The sequence below is a fragment of the Nymphalis io genome, chromosome Z (assembly GCF_905147045.1).
Source record: "Nymphalis io chromosome Z, ilAglIoxx1.1, whole genome shotgun sequence".
Lineage (NCBI taxonomy): Eukaryota > Metazoa > Arthropoda > Insecta > Lepidoptera > Nymphalidae > Nymphalis > Nymphalis io.
Window position 1 is genome coordinate 2,048,202 of NC_065918.1, and position 18,112 is coordinate 2,066,313.

Sequence of the window (18,112 nt, forward strand, 5' to 3'; positions counted from 1 at the left end):
AGAGCTATTCACACGGTTATATTCTAAAGGAATTAATTTGTCATGTTCCTTCTAAATTCAAATTTTTTAAATATTTCTCTATGGCGACGATGTTCACAAAACAAATAGCCAGTGTTACAATGTTGTTAATAAGGCCTAATATATATTAGCTGAAATTGTTATGTAAAAAGACAATAGCTAATACCTCGTAACATCTATAAAATGGAGAAATTGTTTGGTTTAATACGAAAAACTAAGAAACTACCAGACCGATTTCTATAACTAGTTCTTTCCATTCGCTATTCGATTTGTGTGTAGGTTCCTTGAGAGCTTTGATTGTGAACCAACTTCAATACTTAATAATTTTTTTATCCAATCAGTTACAGGTCTTTCGAAGATTGTCTTGCTAAATAATATGAAAACAAATCTACGCCTTATGTAGTTTTTAGTGGAGTGCTTTGTTTTTCTTTGTATATTCGCGATCTTGATTATTCTTATTTTATTGAACATATTTTAGGTTGAATTATTCGCCTCGCTTTTCTTCTCTACGGAAAGCAAGAAAAGTCTGTTTAAATATGAAATCCAGCACCAAAAGTAAATAATTAAATATGATTATCTGATTAGGTGTAGTACATATTTAAATATTATTATACAATGAAGTTTAAAAATTTAACAATTGCAAAAAACCAATAGGAATGGGAACACAGTTGTGCATTGAGCACAGGTGCCCGTGTGGAAAAGCGGTTGACTCTTTTGACTTACACGGTCTTTACTAAAATCGGTACTTTCTTGTCCTAGGAGTTCAGGCAGGCTTTTCCACCGCGGTTCTCTTAATGATACAATAAAAAGAGCTGTTGCCACCATTGACGTTCCTGCTTTTATTGAGCCCCATGGATTTAGTCGTAATGGACTAACATTAGTTCCCTGGGAATGAGGACGGGCCCTAGTGTGGGAGGCAACATGTGTCAACAGGGTAACAATGTTAAAAGCCGGAGCTGCCGCGGAAAAAGCTGAAGCGAACAATCGTTGCAAATTGTAGGTATTAAACAGACAATTTGTGTATCTCTTTGTCGCACCTAGAAATTGGCACTAAGCTTTTCTTTACAACCATTGGATCTAAAATTGTGTGTAAATATTTTATTTACATGTAGACTGTCGACTTTAAAATTTACTGCATTATCTATACGAATAAATAAAATTAAAGTGTCTGTCTGTGATATAAAAATTACTGTCTCTTATAAAATTAACATGGCTATTTGCGAGAGACCAAAACAATTTTTTTTGTCTGTCTGTCTGTTTGTCCGGGTTCATCTTTGAAACGGCTAAAAATTACAAATTGAAATAATTATAAGAGGTATTTTAAAAATCCGTTTTAAGTTAGGCTATAATATATCTTGCTTGTTTCGTTCAAATTTGCGTTGTCGTCGTTCGGTCGTCGTTCCGTCTGATTGACCGTCTTTTGAGTTTTTTCTTTAATTTCATAATTAAAATGTACATTAATTACATAACTGATATTTAATACTTTGTGGCTTTATTAACTCGGTTATAATGTTGTAGTCTTAACTTATTAAGTCATATTTTGGTTTTGAAATTTATAGAATATTACTTTTAATTTTTAAGGTTACCTATTCCTTAGTTGTAGGGTTTCATAAAGTTTGCATTAAATTGTTTAGTTTTATACTTATTTAAAGTTAAAAAAATAAGAAGAATTGAATTTTTTTTTCTTTTCCTTGCTGCTTCTTTACCCATGGACAAACAAATACCTAGGCATATGTAGCACTATCATATTTAAGGCATGCCAAAGATATCGTTATTATAGGAAATGGAAATACTACACCTTATACCTACATAATATAAGCAGGAATTACCATAATTCAGTAGGTATATCCATTTAACTTAATTCCGTTGGCTGTCAGCCTCGATATTTCCAAGGCTTTCGACAGGGTCTGGCACAGAAGTCTTCTCTCCTTGCTGCCGGCATATGGTCTGCCTGCTCAGCTATGCACCTGGATTGCCAGCTTCCTACACAAGCGTAGCCTTCGTGTTTTAGTTGATGGTTGCGCTTCACAATTCTATGTAGTGAATGCTGGGGTCCCCCAGGGATCTGTGCTATCTCCCACACTCTTTCTTTTGCATATCAATGATATGCTCTCTCTTGGGAACATACATAGCTATGCAGACGATAGTACAGTGCATGGTGGATACCACGGACGCGCAGTGGCTGGGCGAGCGGAAATTGAGGAGAGGCGGAAGGATCTTGTCATTGAATTCGATAGGACGTTAGAGCTCATCGCCAAATGGGGCTCTGATAATCTTGTTGAGTTTAATGCCAATAAAACACAGGTATGCGCTCTCACGGCGAAAAAGTCAACATTTTCCCCTCTTCCCTCCCTCTGTGGTACTCCGCTGGTGATGCAAAGCAAAATCGCCATGCTGGGGATTGACGTTCGCTGCGACCTTAATCCAAGGGATTACATCGAGGCTGTTATAAAAACAGCTTCACGGAAACTCGGAGTTCTGAACAAGGTGCGGCGTTTTTTCACGCCACAACAACTGTGCCTGCTGTACAAAACACAGGTACGGTCTTGCGTGGAATATTGCTCGCACCTTTGGGATGGCTCCGCTAAGTACCTACTTGAGGCCTTGGACCGGTTGCAGCGACGTGCCGTACGCATTATTGGCGACGTAAAGGTCACAAACACCCTTGAACCTTTACAATTGCGTCGTGAGATAGCAGCACTGAGCGCTTTCTACCGACTGTATCACGGCGAGTGCTCTGAGGAATTATTCTCTCTAATTCCTGCTTCCCCCTTCCTTCTTAGGTCCACGCGAGCTGGTTCTAGATGTCACCGCCTAACTGTGACATCAATTCCATCGCGAACAAAGAAATTTGGCAAATCCTTTCTTTGTCGCACTTACAAAAAATGGAATTCCTTACCAGCTCACGTGTTCCCCTCCTCTTACAACCCAGGTTCCTTCAAACGAGGCGTGAAGAGGCATCTTGCGGGCCGGCAAGGCGAAGGCGGCTAGTGCAGAACGTTTTTCCCGTCTGTACTGGCCGTCGTCGCGTTTGGACTCTACTACCACTTACCATCAGGTGGAGTACAGTCATTTGCCCTCCCGGCGAATATAAAAAAAAATCCTAGAATAATAATAATCACACTAATTTCATTAATACGAAATATTATGTGCGTTGTGAATACTAGTTACTCCTTCACGCTTTATCACAGCTCAAATATGCCATAATCAACATATTTTGACCTTTTTATCCCGTTTAACTGGATTTTCGTTTATTACGCGGGCGAAGCGGCGGATCAAGCGCTAATATATAGTAAAACTCGTCAATCTTATACTAAAATCATAAAAGCATCTTAGCTACTTAGTATTATTGTGGCTTTTCCTATCGTAACGAATGGGATGTAATGCAACTTTTTGACTCTTGATATAGATAAAACGCAGTATCCCTATTACTTTTATATATTATAGTCGCTCATATTTGCTCTAAATACCAGGATATAGTTTCTTGCAACTACAATAAAATCTCTCTTACTGCATCATGGCGTGGGTAGGTGCTGCTAAGATCAATATACTTCGATTAGAAAGAGCGCAATGTCTTTTATTACAAATTATGATCTCTAAGCCTATTCGTTTCCCTACAGCTGATTTATTTAAAACCTGTAAAGTTCTCACAATGCGCCAACTGTATATACTTCAAACAATTCTTAGAAAGCACAAAAATGTTCCTTATATTCTATGGTTTGCCGGACATCAGCTATAACAAGTCAACAATATAATTACTGGAGCTCGTTTCTATATAACAGAATAATTAAGAAGATTACTTACGACTAACCAATGTAAAACGCAAATGACCTACTGGCTTCTCACATTGGGATATGATGAGACTGAGTTATTACTTAAACGATTAATATAACATTGACCTAACTTATATTTCCTTCCTACCCCATCCCTTCCTTATTATATACCTACTTTATAAATTATATTTAGGTATATATCTATTTAATTCAGATTTTTCTATAAAAATATGTTAGACTATAACAATTATTATCTAAAATAGATATGTATTTATTGTTCGAAATCAAAAAATAAATAAATAAGCTGGTCAACATTTTTTAAATAACATTTTTTTAATTTACTTCTTGCGCTCTAAAAACAAAATATTGGTAGAGCAATTTAAATTAAATAAACTATCACATCATTTCTTTGACTTAATAAAAACTTATTATTTTAAAATAAATCTATAGTCACATAGTTAGTTTATAACATTTATTAAATAAATAGCAACATGGACATAAAGCATATATACTACGGTAATGCAAATAAACAAAACGAAATAAGATCGGCAACGTCGCAAAACCATCGCGCCGGGCTCCAGCTCTATCGATCCACACTGCACCGTGCACGTAACTTTGTATTTTCATGGCTCTATTTATACTTGTATAAACAAATATATAACATTTTTTAATTAAAATATATTCTGCTTCTGATAAAATTTTAAGATAAAAACACTCCGTAATTTAAGATTATAATTAATCCTAAATAAATAAATATAATAATGTTTGCACGATAAGTATAAGTATGTAATTTTTTTTAAATATAGTTGAAAAAAACCAATGTCTATTCATTTGAACAATTGCTTATCTGTTGAAACAAAATTATATACCTATAATTCTTATATTTTATCTTAGTTACGGCTTTAATCAAAATCAAATCCAATCCAATATTGGGTGAAAGTTGATTAATGCCTAATTGTAATTAGATTTTATTAGTATCTCAGGATAAGTAAAATATGAATCCTATTATAGCTTTTACACTTACATACCGCGCTTTATGACTAAAAATTGCACTATCGTATCTATGTACATTCAAATTCAGCAAAGTAAATCGAAATATATCTGAGAATCGTTAATATAGGTCTTTTGCCCTAACGATACCTACCCTAACGACCAGATTACCCCACTGGCATATTTTTCAAAGAATAAAGTTGACATAAAAAGCTATAAGAACTGTACAACGAATCGAACATTGCAAAAATAATAAAAATTCGGAAGGTTTCTTGGCCATGCTAGGATATATCTCGAAGATAAATGAGGCTAGAGAGCCTAAAAGCTACTAAACGGTAAAGCGGAAGGTCATAGAAGTCAAGGCAGGCCCACGTCAATGATGGCTAGATGATCCGTTTTCGTTCGGTGTGAAGAATTGGAAGGAGAAAGCTAAAGACCAATACATTTGGACAAGTCTACTCGACCAGGTTAATGCATTTGATGATAATAATGAAAACCCGATATTTTGTGTGTAAATTTGGATCTTGACCGAAGAGATCGTCAGGATAAATCTCGTCTCAAGAGACGAGATTTATCTATCAAGATAGACCGTCAAGAGTCGAATTCAATCCGACGTTGTCAAAGCGTGACGCTTTCCCAATTTTTTTTCCTGGTGGTAGGGCTATGTCCAAGCTCGTCTGGGTAAGTACCATCCACTCATCAAATATTCTACACTTGGTACTGTTGTGTTCCAGTTTTAAGGTTGAGTGAGCCAATGTAATTACAAACACAAGGGACATAACAACTTAGTTCCCAAAGTTGATAGCGATGTAAGCGATGGTTAACATTTCTTTCAATGCCAATGTCAATGGAAGGTGGTGACCACTTCCCATCAGGTGGCCCATATGCTCATCCACCAACCGATTTTATAAAATAAAAATAAAAAACTTGTGGAATGATATTTAACGATACATTGTAGAGTGAGAAAATACCAAGTATAGTAGTCCTAGTAGCCCGCATAGTAGTTTTTTTGGTTTTATAACATGATGTTCTCTAAAAATATGTTAGTTATATCTGATAGTCTATTATAAATATTATTATTATTATTTAATAGACATTTATATTATATATATTATTTAATATTATATTAATGTATATTTATCGACCAGCATAAAGAAGACTTTTATATTATTAGTCATTATTCACTTATCTCATCTAGATTAGATTTTATATATTTATTTATTTAATTTATTTATTAGATCACCAACAAAGTACACACAGTTTCATGATAGCACACAGTTTATAAAATAAAAAATAAAAGAAGTGGTACCTCAATTACAGGTGATAACTGCATGAACAATAAGGCAACATATACATTATAGCACAAAAAAAAAAACAAATAAAAGACAAGTTACAAATTATACAGTTTCAAGTTACAAAACAAAAAAAAATAACTAATAAAAAAATAAAATAATAATATATATGTAATCTATTGATTGTTATACTAGGATATCTCTTTTGTATATTTGTTGCAGTTACATTTTTGACATTAAATTTAAACATATTAATGTTCATGAAACTTTGTATATTATATCTTTATATTTTTTGAATATAGTAATAAGGGAACAAAAAATTGAAACTATTGTAAAATTGATAGTAAGAAAATAGCCTAAAGTTTTTTTTTAAAAATAATGTAATAGCTACTTACTAATATTATTAAACAAATAGAGAGACATAAAAATAAAAATAATAATTTAAATTATTTATAATAGGAAGGCAAAGCAATGTTAATAAATTAATTCATTGGTAATGTAATGTTACTCGTAGAGTGAAAGTAATTTTCTAGTTATTAAACTGTTATCTCTCATTTTAATTTTATGTATAGGTAACACTGGCACCTCGCCACGTTTCGCCAGCCCTGGAAGAAGCTCTGTCCAGTCGTCAGTGATTTTTATGTTCTTAATCCTTTACCACGTTGCTTAAATAATTTGTTTAAAAATGAGTGCAACTGCACCCACTCCTGCTTACAAAATTGGAATAGTGAAGCAGGTAATTCATTTTATTACTTATTTTCTTTTATATTAGAGTAAGTGTACTAATAATCGCGATACCTCGTGCCCATATCGTTTGCCCTGTTGGCACCGCGTCCACAATTTTCAACATAACATTGATCGATTTTTCACTGTAGGTACTTAATTTTCTTTATAAGTGTAAACATATTTAAATTTTTGTTAAAACTACTTTTGTGTCATAAAACTTAATGATTTTCGCTAGAATAAGAGAAATAACTTAAAAAGTGAATTAATTATTTAATTAGTTATTCGGTTCATACATAGGACCAATTTCTGATTTTGACTTATTTCTATTTGTTGCGTAGGTTTTGTCAGGAGATACCGTTGTTATCAGAAAACAGCCACAAGGTGGACCACCGCCGGAGAAAGTGATCGCTCTCTCTGGCATCACGGCACCGAAACTAGCACGTCAAAGAACTGCCAACAAGTAAGTCCCGAATTCTAAATTAGTCCTATTTGCATTTTATTTATTTAATACGACAATGCGTACGAGAACAGTAGATGAACATTTAAGTGAGACCTTTCCAATAATCTTATCAAAAAAATATAGTAACATGCATTCTTCAAACTAAAAGTGAATGGATAGGTGATGTGTCTATAGACACATGAGTTTGTAAAAACACTGTCTTCAGACATATACATACATTTTCATTCATGATTTTATTTTCTGACTAGTGACAGAGTAATTTTCTAGATATTTTATTATAACATAATTATCTTATAAAACAATTATTTATAAGAAACAGTACATTTAACATTAATTATACAAATAACATTATATCTTTCTTATCTAAATACAAAAGTAATTTAAAAAAAAAATCAGTAAGGCAGCAAAATGTTGTGTTTAGCTAATAAGATATTTGAACTTTGTCTTGCCTAACACAGGGGTCCCCAAACTTTTTGTCTCCCAAACCAATGGTTTTTCAGGTTTGTGTAGACTCGTCAACTTTAAATTTGTTGTTGAATGATTTCTAATTGTGTTGTGTAGAGCAAAAAACCAAAAAAGAAATAACATAACGTTTTTATTGTCCTATGCTGTTTTTGCGAATGTCTGAAACAAATATGGACAAGAACATCTACTGCATGTATGCAGGTTGGCAACATGATACCTAGTATCATTATATGTTCAAAATGTATTGAAACCACCAAGCGAATATACTATTAACTCACACAGTTTTATGATATATATATCACTATTTTAATAGTATAAAATTGCGAAAACAAATTTATAAAACCTACGACAGTACTATTGTCGTTTCGTTTATTAATTTTTCAGGTAAAAACAAAGCAACAACACGTACAACACACCTTTTGTGTGTATGAGTTATTCCATTAGCGAAAAGTCAAAATAAAATTGAAACTTGACTGAATGAGATCCACTACAGGCGAATCCCTTGTAGGTTGTTGTTGACCCTTGAGGGTCAATATAAACAACTTAGGGTTTGGTTGGTCTAATGGATAAAGCTAACTCCTTATTAATATTTGTTTGATCATCCAAAATCAAAAATGATTTTGATGTTCGAACAGGTGTTTTTCATACACACTTCACTGTATTCTTACACATAGTATATTCTTACCATCATTTTAATTGCTTGATGTTATCAATTATTTTGTATTACTGCATTTTAATAAATTATTTGCAACTTTTTACAATAATAAACAAGTAAATTAGTATATGAACACAAAAATATGTAACATATTTCAATGCAGCTCATTATATAACTAAATAATATAAAAATCTTACTAGGTTTTTAAAGTAAATGAATAAAACATATTAACCTAACCATATAAAATATAACCTAAAAAAACTTAGGTACTATACACACTATGATGAGTTCATAAAAAAAAAATTCAGTATCTTATGAAATCATTAATTTTACTTTTATTAATGGTCTGTTACAATATAAATTTAATCTTTAATTGCAATTGCTATTTGAAGGCAGCCAAGCGAATTTGCACAGCGAAGATATATCATGGTAATTTTTAGTCATTTTTATAATATATGAAATTAAAATAAAAAAACAATAAAATTGTTACAGTAAGTTATCTATAAAATATAGATAGGTATATGCTATCGCGGACTTTTTTGTAGAACTACTATTTTCGTGCAATTTTAACTTTTACCGCAGCGCTCGTCGTAGAAGCTTTTAAGGTGCACAACTTTTTCCGACTTAGTTGGTAAATATAATCTTGACTGAAATTGATTTCATTTTGTAGTCCACCATGTTGCATACTTTCAGGTTGCAGCCTAAAAATCCGCGAAAAGTGATAGCTAAGCTACTGCGTTTCGTTCGGTATGTGAGAGTCTGGAGGCCCAATCCTCCTCACGCCCCTAAAACTTGATGATCGTGCAGAATCCGGTTTTTCTACCTCAGGAGGGTACCATTAGCGATTGCGGTGGACAATCGCTTTGGACATCCATGCTCAGGAAATACACCACTTGAGCAGGGATGCCCAGGCTGCTAGCGGCTCTGAATTTTTGGGGCAGGGGGCAATTTTGCGCTCGTCAATGTTACAATGCAACCCCTTCCACCCTCACTGTGGTCTTTTGCAACATAAAGGGGACTGAACTCCAACTTGAACTCCGTTCACTTCAGACGTTATTACCGACTCGATCGCTGATGTAGTGCTTCAGGGCATGGAACTCTTCATCCCGTACTCAGCAAGGCTCAGTTTTGTTCGCCTCAGCATAACTGCATCCCGCCAAAAGCGAGAATGACACCAAGCTTGAACTGATGCATCGCCATCTTGTGATGTAAATACCAGCTCATTTAAAAATAAGTATATTTTTGCCCCTCCGTCCTTCAGAAACGTTATTTCCAAGGTGAAGTTGGAGCACATTGGCAGGATTGGCGAGAGATTGGTGCGCCTTCCTTCTGGAACACGCGCATTTTGGTGTCTCGCTATGGTTGATTTAAGGAATTTCTGCGTTGCATAGGTACGGTGACTCGTTGGCCCATGCCGCGAAGGGGGAAGCTGATTTTTTGGGCTCTCTCTTCGCATCCAACTCGACTCTTAATGAACAAGGGAAGTCGTCACCGAAAAATAACAATACCACGATGCCTGATGTAAAATTCTGTCAAAGCTCAGATCGTAAAGCACTTTTTTTATTGGACATTCATAAGTCGAGTGGGCCCGATGGCATCCCTCCAATCGTGCCCCGTACATATGTTCTGAGTTAGCACTGATCTTAACGCGTCTTTTCCGCCACTCCTTCACAGTGTAGTCACGAACTCTTGAAAGACTGCTTTGGTAACACCTACTCCGTTTCTTTACTAACTAAACCCTAGTAAGACTCAACCTTGCGCGTTGATCGCTCAGAATACTCCCCTCGCCGCCATAGCTAGTGGCAGAGGAATTGTTTGGATTAGTCTCAGCCGCTGAATTTCACCACCGAGCACGATGTTCGGTTACAATTCTAATTTCTATTATTTAATTCTAACTATTTTTTTAATATACATAATAAAGAGCCTATGTTCGTCTAGAATAAAGTACCTTTTAAATTTTTAAAGATGTTATTAAATAGGTACCGTGGTGCCGGATATTACTTTTCGCATATACATAAACTCTCAAAACTCACTCTCTCTCTTTATAGTATATAGTATAGAAGTACATATCCAAAACTGCTTTGCGTTGCAAAATCATACATATATTTAGTAAAATAATTGTAACCAAATTTGCAGTGACAATGAAACAAAAGATGAACCGTTTGCATGGGAAGCTCGAGAGTTTCTTAGAAAGAAGTTGGTAGGAAAGGAGGTAATTTTCACCGCAGAAAAACCTCCTAACTCTGCTACTAGAGAGTATGGATCTGTGTGGGCAGGAAAGGATCCCACAAAGAGCGAAAATATGACTGAAGCTTTGTTATCTGAAGGTCTTGTGAAAGTGAGAGAAGGAGGTCGTAACATTCCTCAACTAAAAAAACTTGTTGAGATTGAAGAAGTAGCTAGATCTCAAGGTAAAGGAATTTGGGGGTCTGATCTGCAGGTAATTTATTTCTAATCTAACATTCATTGTTATAGTTTTTTTAAAAGATTGATTTATTGTAATTTTTTCAATAATAAACAGAGCCACATTCGCGACATCAAGTGGAGTATTGAAAATCCCAAACAATTTGTGAATAAATTTAATGGACAGCCAGTTAAAGCTATCATTGAATATGTCAGAGATGGCTCCACCGTCAGGCTTTGCTTGCTGCCTGATTATACACCTGTTACATTGATGCTCTCAGGAATTCGAGTAAGTAAAATCCCAAAATGCTTTATAAGAATATTATAAGTTCTAGCTTTTATGTAAATAGTAGGCCATTATTATATATTAGGGAATATATTGTTATTTTAATATGAATAGTGCCCTGCTGTGAAACAAGATGGTGATTCAGAGCCCTATGCAGAGGAAGCCCGTTTCTTCCTTGAATCAAAATTACTTCAAAAAGAAGTTGATGTAATTCTTGAATCAGTCAACAACAACAACTTAGTGGGAACAATCTTACACCCTCAAGGAAACATTGCTGAAGCATTATTAAAACAAGGGTTTGCAAGATGCGTTGACTGGTCTATTGCAGTGATGAAATCAGGTAAGAAATAGCATTCTGATGTATAGGAACCTTCTAGTCAGTGTTATTTCTTTACGAAAATTGGTATTTTGACACACAGGCGCATCGACTTTAAGAGCAGCTGAACGTTCGGCTAAGGAAGCTAAACTTCGTATCTGGACTAATTATGTCAGTAATGCTCCTGTTATTGCTGCTAAGGACAAAGAATTTACTGCTATTGTTATGGAAGTTGTCAATGGAGATGCTCTTGTTGTAAAACTACCAACCAATGTCCAAAAGAAAATATTCTTAGCCAGCATCAGACCACCTCGTGAAAAGTAAGACATTCAAGATTACTATTTCATACATATTCTTTGTTGTGGAATTAAAAGTAGATTGCATGTTCATACTGTTAAAACTAAAATGAATATTATTTTACTGGAACTGTATATTTGTAGGCTCTATCCTATACTTAACTGCTCTGCATGAATTAGTCTTAAAGAAAAAATTGATAAGAAAACATTAATATTATGGATTTTAATTTGTATTAATGTTTATTTTATTTTTAGAAATAGTCCAGATGAAGAGGGGAAGCAATCACCAAGGCCCAAAGGATTCAAGCCTTTGTACGATATTCCATGGATGTATGAAGCACGTGAATTTCTAAGGAAAAAGTTAATTGGTAAAAAAATCAATGTAACAGTTGATTATATTCAGCCCGCTAAAGACAATTTCCCAGAGAAAACATGCTGCACAGTTGTGGCAGGCGGAACGTAAGTTTCATTGATATAGAAATATATTTTTAAATAAATACAGTACATAACAACGGTATCTGTTTTTGTTACAGTAACATTGCCGAAGCTTTAGTCAGCAAAGGATATGCAACTGTGGTTAGATACAGAAATGACAATGATCAAAGAAGCTCTCATTATGACAAATTGCTTGAGGCGGAATCTAAAGCTCAAAAAAGTGCTGTAGGCGTTCATGCTAAAAAAGATATTCCGACTCACCGCATACAAGACACTAGTGGTGATTCTGCTATGTCCAAAAAATTCTTCCCATTTTTAAAGAGAGCTCAAAAGACGGAAGCTGTTGTGGAATTTGTTGCTAGTGGATCACGTATGAGAGCTTACATACCAAAAGAATCTGTCCTTGTTACATTCTTACTCGCTGGAATTAACTGCCCAAGAGGGGCCCGCCCAGCTATTGGCGGTGGTGGAATGCAAGTAGCGGAACCTTTTGGCGACGAAGCTCTTCAATTTACAAAAGAAAAATGTCTGCAACGTGATGTAATTGTGACAATTGAAGAAATGGATAAGGCTGGCAACTTTATTGGCTGGCTTTGGATAGAAAATGAGAACTTATCTATATCTCTTGTAGAGCATGGTCTTGCCTCAATGCACCACACTGCTGAAACATCCGAATATGCTCGGACTATTAAGAATGCAGAAGAAAATGCTATGAAAAAACGCATTGGCATATGGAAAGATTATATAGAAGTTGAAAAAGAGATTGAGAAAGAACGCTCTGCCCCTATACAAGATCGTGTCATTAAATATGAAAAAGTAGTTGTTACTGAAATTACAAATGAAGGGTTCTTCTATGCTCAAAACATGGAGCTAGGTAACAAGTTAGAGTCTTTGATGGATAAAATACATCAAGAGTTTAAAAATAATGCTCCTCTTCCTGGATCCTTTGTGCCAAGGAAGGGACTAATATGCGCTGCTCGCTTCACTTTGGATGACCAATGGTACAGAGCTAAAATTGAGAAAATTACAGAAGATAAAATGGTTCAAATCTTCTACATTGATTATGGAAATAGAGAGGTGACATATTTAGACAAATTTAATAATACCATACAATTAAACATAATTTTATAAAATCAACAAATTTATTACAAATTTTAAATATCTTTGGACATAATAAACAATACTTTTTTTTATGTCATGTCCATTTATAATTTTTATTTAATAAAAATTAATTATTTTTTACTGAACTTATATTTTAAATGTTTAAAATATAAGTTAAAATTTACAATCAGTGGCTGTTTAACTACTGAGGCAAAATATTATTATTATTTAGACATTAAAAATATATTTCTTGGACAGGTTCTCAGTCCAACCAGACTGGCTCCATTGCCAGCGGGCTCGGAGAGGGATCCGCCTTTTGCGACCGAGTACGCACTTGCGGGCGTTAAGTTCCCCTCCGATAATGATGACCGGCAAGAAGCAGTGCGTGCCTTTTCTTCAGATGCGCTCAATAAGAAACTACTGCTCAATTTGGAAATTCGTGGTACTCCAGCATCTGTAACTCTTGTTGATCCCACTACTAATGCCGATATTGGCAAGGTATGTATTTGAATTTAATGCTACCAAGAACAGATCCGAGTACAGTACTAGAGTACTAACTTGAAAAGTTCAATTTATTTTTCTTTTGTATCTTTTTAAAAATAACGAAAATTTAACCAATATTTATCTTTATTAGAATCTGATCAGGGAGGGCCTAGTGGTGATGGAGAACACCCATGAGTATCGCCTTAGCATCATGCTGGCGGAATACCGCGCTGCGCAAGATCATGCTAAGATCTCGCGCTTGAACCTGTGGCGGCATGGAGATATCACCGACGATGATGCGGTAGAGTTTGGAGCGCGTCGCTAGCGCGAACTTGTCCGGTACGATGCTACCCTCTCGCCTTCGCATACACTCTATTGTGCGACGTGCAAGGCGCCTCATATTGAGAAGATCATCTTTACCCTCATCTTAGAGTTTCTGTAAAGGCAGCAGCAATACAACGTACCAACCAATTTTGAACTAATAAACATTATGATATTCGTGTTATTATCTATCTAACCTTTTGGACTGCCTTCCCAAAAATCAATTACTGTTTTTAAATAATCGATTATGATCAATTTTAAAATGTGAATGTTAAGTGTTTAAAAGGACAAATATAATAATATTAAGCGGTGTCTATCGTAGACTCTTTCATTGTGCTCTCCGTTGACGCGCGATCGTGTAGGTATTCTTTACATGTGCTCACAGTGCATTTGTACGAAATAAGGAAATACGACAGTGTGAACCGATTGAGTGGCAACTTTAAAACCCTTCCATACCTATTCTATTACAATAATCACTTTAGATATTGTCTACATATTTTTATATTTCATTAATCTAAAATTATTAAATATAAATAGTGAATTATACATAAATTATAATAAGGACGAGGACTGTTTAAGACTTGTCAATATTTAATTAATAAAAATCATAATATCGTATACAAATTAATGGAATAAATGTTAGATTAAAAAAATTCAATTGTTATTTCACTATTTATTTACAATGCATATTTTACTATTGTTCTAATATTAGGTCATATCGACCTAATATTTAATAATTATGTTTTAATGATTTTACTGCTTCCAATGTTTTAATGTTACAATGTCGATCTCTGTCTTATTTCTGTTTTTACATATATCTTACTAGAATGTATATTTTGTATCTGTCTAAGATTCATTCAAAATATTGTAGTGGTAAAAATCAATGTGTAATGTTAGCTAAGTGTGAATTTTATCTAAAGTAATATAATATGGGAAGTCTGAGTGTAGTGGTATTTTATAAGATTTTTTTTACTTCATTATTGTTTTATATTTTATTGAATACTTGTTCTATGCAATGTAAGTTTGATTTATCGTACTTATGAATATATTGTTTTTTAAACCTACCTCTCTTCCCTAAATGTTTTAGTGCTCCACATTGCAAATTTCATTTTATAATCTTAGAGTACCACACGGTGCGTGGATTGTTAATTAAACTCGATATATTGAAATAAATATTTTAGGAATCATTAATTATTTATTACCCTTAACATTATAATTGTTATTTGTGTAAATAATACTGAATAATTACAAATGATAATGTAATTCTGATTATAATTGAAGTTGGGGCCTGGCAAAATAAATGCTTTTTAAAATAATATTATCAAGTCTTTAGGGTCCTTGAAAATACTAATATTTTTCCACTTTTTTTTAATATAAAATATAACAAAATAAATTCATAATATTTGTGCAGTGTCCTTTTCTAAGAACGACAAATGTTTCTATGGAAAATTATATAATTTTGTCAAATTAGAATATAGATCTCACGATAATTTTAGTTACCCAAAATACCTATCTTACCTTAATAAATAAATAAAGTGTCTCCATCTCGTATAATATTCGTTAAACTAAAGCCAATGTGTTATAGGTACTTATAGCAATGCTCTCTACCTATTAAATTTAGTTAGTTCTTTGTATTCTCCTCTTTTGGGTGTGAGGCTTACACGTGGTATTCAGAATTCCCAATATCAATGGAAATCTTACTTACTACAAATATTTTGGTATTGCCATTTAAAAAAAGATTTTTACAGAAGTTTGTGATTGATCTTGGCTTGAAATAATGAAAACTAATATTAGTGTTTATAAAACTGAGTAATTTATAGTAGAATAAAAATATTAAAGGAAGATGGCAAATTATGACCTAGCTTGCTTAGAAATCGCGCAGGTTTATTTTAATTAAGTAATATAGTATTTTTCTGTACGGTACCAAAACATATAGAACATTCAAATAGTCGAGCAATATTCAATAAAACGGTAATAATAAGCTGCGTGGCGTTGTAAGGTACGTTCTGGCTTGGAAACGAGATTCTAAGACTACTTTATTTCATAGTTTTTTTCCCATTGTACATAGTCGAACATTAATTTTTATAATTTCAACATTACTATATAACGAAAAATATAGTGTTGATATCTACCTAAATCAAGAACTAAATATTAAAATGATAAATTAAAAAAAAGACTTCAAAACTCGACTGGAACGGAACGTTAAAACTAACTTATTAAATGCCATTCGTACCCGAGGTTCAAGAAGCCTCTTAAAACTTGTTCAATCCAATGACACTGGCAGAGACCCCTCTGTTTACGATTAGTTATAGTGGAAGTAAATAAAATTTCCTAACGTTTACGTAATACATCAATGCTTATTTTCGGGTTTTGTCTAATAAGAAGTATTTACATTAAAAAAAATTCAATATATAGAAATAAAAATTTTAAAAAGCACACATCATGTCCACATTGTATTGTGAATATTCAAACACACTTCTATTTTCAACATTTCACCTTTGAATCACCATTCTTATTATGTGGGCGAAAAATGAGGTCATAAGAATATAAAAGGATGTTGTATTTTTGATAAAAGTTTTAGACTATTGGTTCAAGGTCCAATCGCTTAAACTGCAAAGAAAATAAAAATAATTTTAATATAGTCTAAAATTTTTCTAATTGATGGAAATCGAAAATAATATATACTTGGATCCTTTTAGGATTTTTAAATAAAAATAAAGAAAACTATTACAACACACTGATTCTTTTATAAAATAAAGAAAACCAATCACAAATCAAAATTATATATTTAAATTTATTGGTTATAAAGTTATAATGCAGACGTCCGAACTAGTCGAGCGACGAAAGTGAAGTGAAAAGTAGGCATGGGCGATACAAATCGTATATAGATTCAATATCTATATATCGGTAAAAAATCTTTATCCAGATATCGGAGCGCACAGTATCTATATATTCGGATATCCACTGATATCGTTTCTGTATAATCTGTATACGGTATTGTTATGGTACTAAATCTAATATCTAGATAACGAAGCGCACGCACAGTATTTATAATATTCGGATATCCACCGATATTGATTTTGTATACTCTGCATACAGTATATCCGATATCGAATATCGTTGTAAATTTGTAAATATCAATTGTCAAACGAGTAGGCGCGAACGAGAGTAGGATTGTTAGTGAAATATCGATATATCGAACTTGTTATTTAGAAATATCTATATTTAGTACTATTTATTATTATTATATTATTTATGTTTATCTATATCTTAGAGGGAAAAGATATATATCTCTTTTTTCTTCTTAATAATATAGTTTGCGCAAGTCTAACATTTAATAATTACATATTTTTATATTGTATTTGATTTAATAAAAATATAATCAGTTTCAGAACAATTCATAAATACGACTCACGTTTAGGTTATCTGTTGATATTTTTTAAAATATCGGATATTCGATATCTACGTAAACAGAGAAACAAAGTTTAGTTTCTCTGTCTACGGATATCTAGATATTTTAACCGTTAAGGATATTGTGATATTTTTACTGGTATCGGTTGTTTGACCTTGGGTGTCATTTTAGAAATTGCTATTATTTTTATGATCTATTTTATTTTTGTTTTATGTTTTCGCGGTCGCGTTGTTAGTTTTGTAATTTAATAACTCGCTTTTTTTTCTAAATTTTAGGTGTTTTTCGTAACTCATGTATTTTTTCTTTCTTCTTAAATTTATGATGTGTGTCAAATAATGTACACATTGTATTGAACTTTTCAAGGAAATGAGGTATTTAGGGCAAGTGTTAATATTCATTAAATGTAATTTTAAAGAATGATTTTTAGTTAGATTAATGTTTGTGTTAAATACAATGAAGAATTGTCTCGTCCCAATACGAGCGTAATTTTTGATAAATTCAACTGTAGGCAAAAAAGACAAGGGCTCTTCAGGCATTTTACAGATATTTTTAAAAGTCAAATTAGATCAAAAGAGATACGACTTATTACTTTTTCGACAACAGTTAAAAGAGATGTATATACGAAGAAATGAACTTTTAAATACGCCGGCATTACAGAAAAACATCGCTATTACGCAGTC

At 33.2% G+C, this 18,112-nt stretch overlaps 1 protein-coding gene across 1 annotated transcript; it reads left to right on the forward strand.

Moving 5' to 3' along the window:
• Positions 1 to 6,660: 6,660 nt before the first annotated feature.
• On the forward strand, positions 6,661 to 15,207 carry LOC126780370 (staphylococcal nuclease domain-containing protein 1). The gene is made up of 10 exons (XM_050504819.1): positions 6,661 to 6,809; positions 7,138 to 7,259; positions 10,516 to 10,819; positions 10,901 to 11,071; positions 11,183 to 11,408; positions 11,488 to 11,704; positions 11,936 to 12,139; positions 12,214 to 13,192; positions 13,475 to 13,714; positions 13,851 to 15,207. The coding sequence occupies exons 1-10, from the start codon at positions 6,759 to 6,761 to the stop codon at positions 14,022 to 14,024; spliced, it is 2,688 nt and encodes an 895-aa protein (XP_050360776.1). The 5' UTR covers positions 6,661 to 6,758; the 3' UTR covers positions 14,025 to 15,207.
• Positions 15,208 to 18,112: the final 2,905 nt, after the last annotated feature.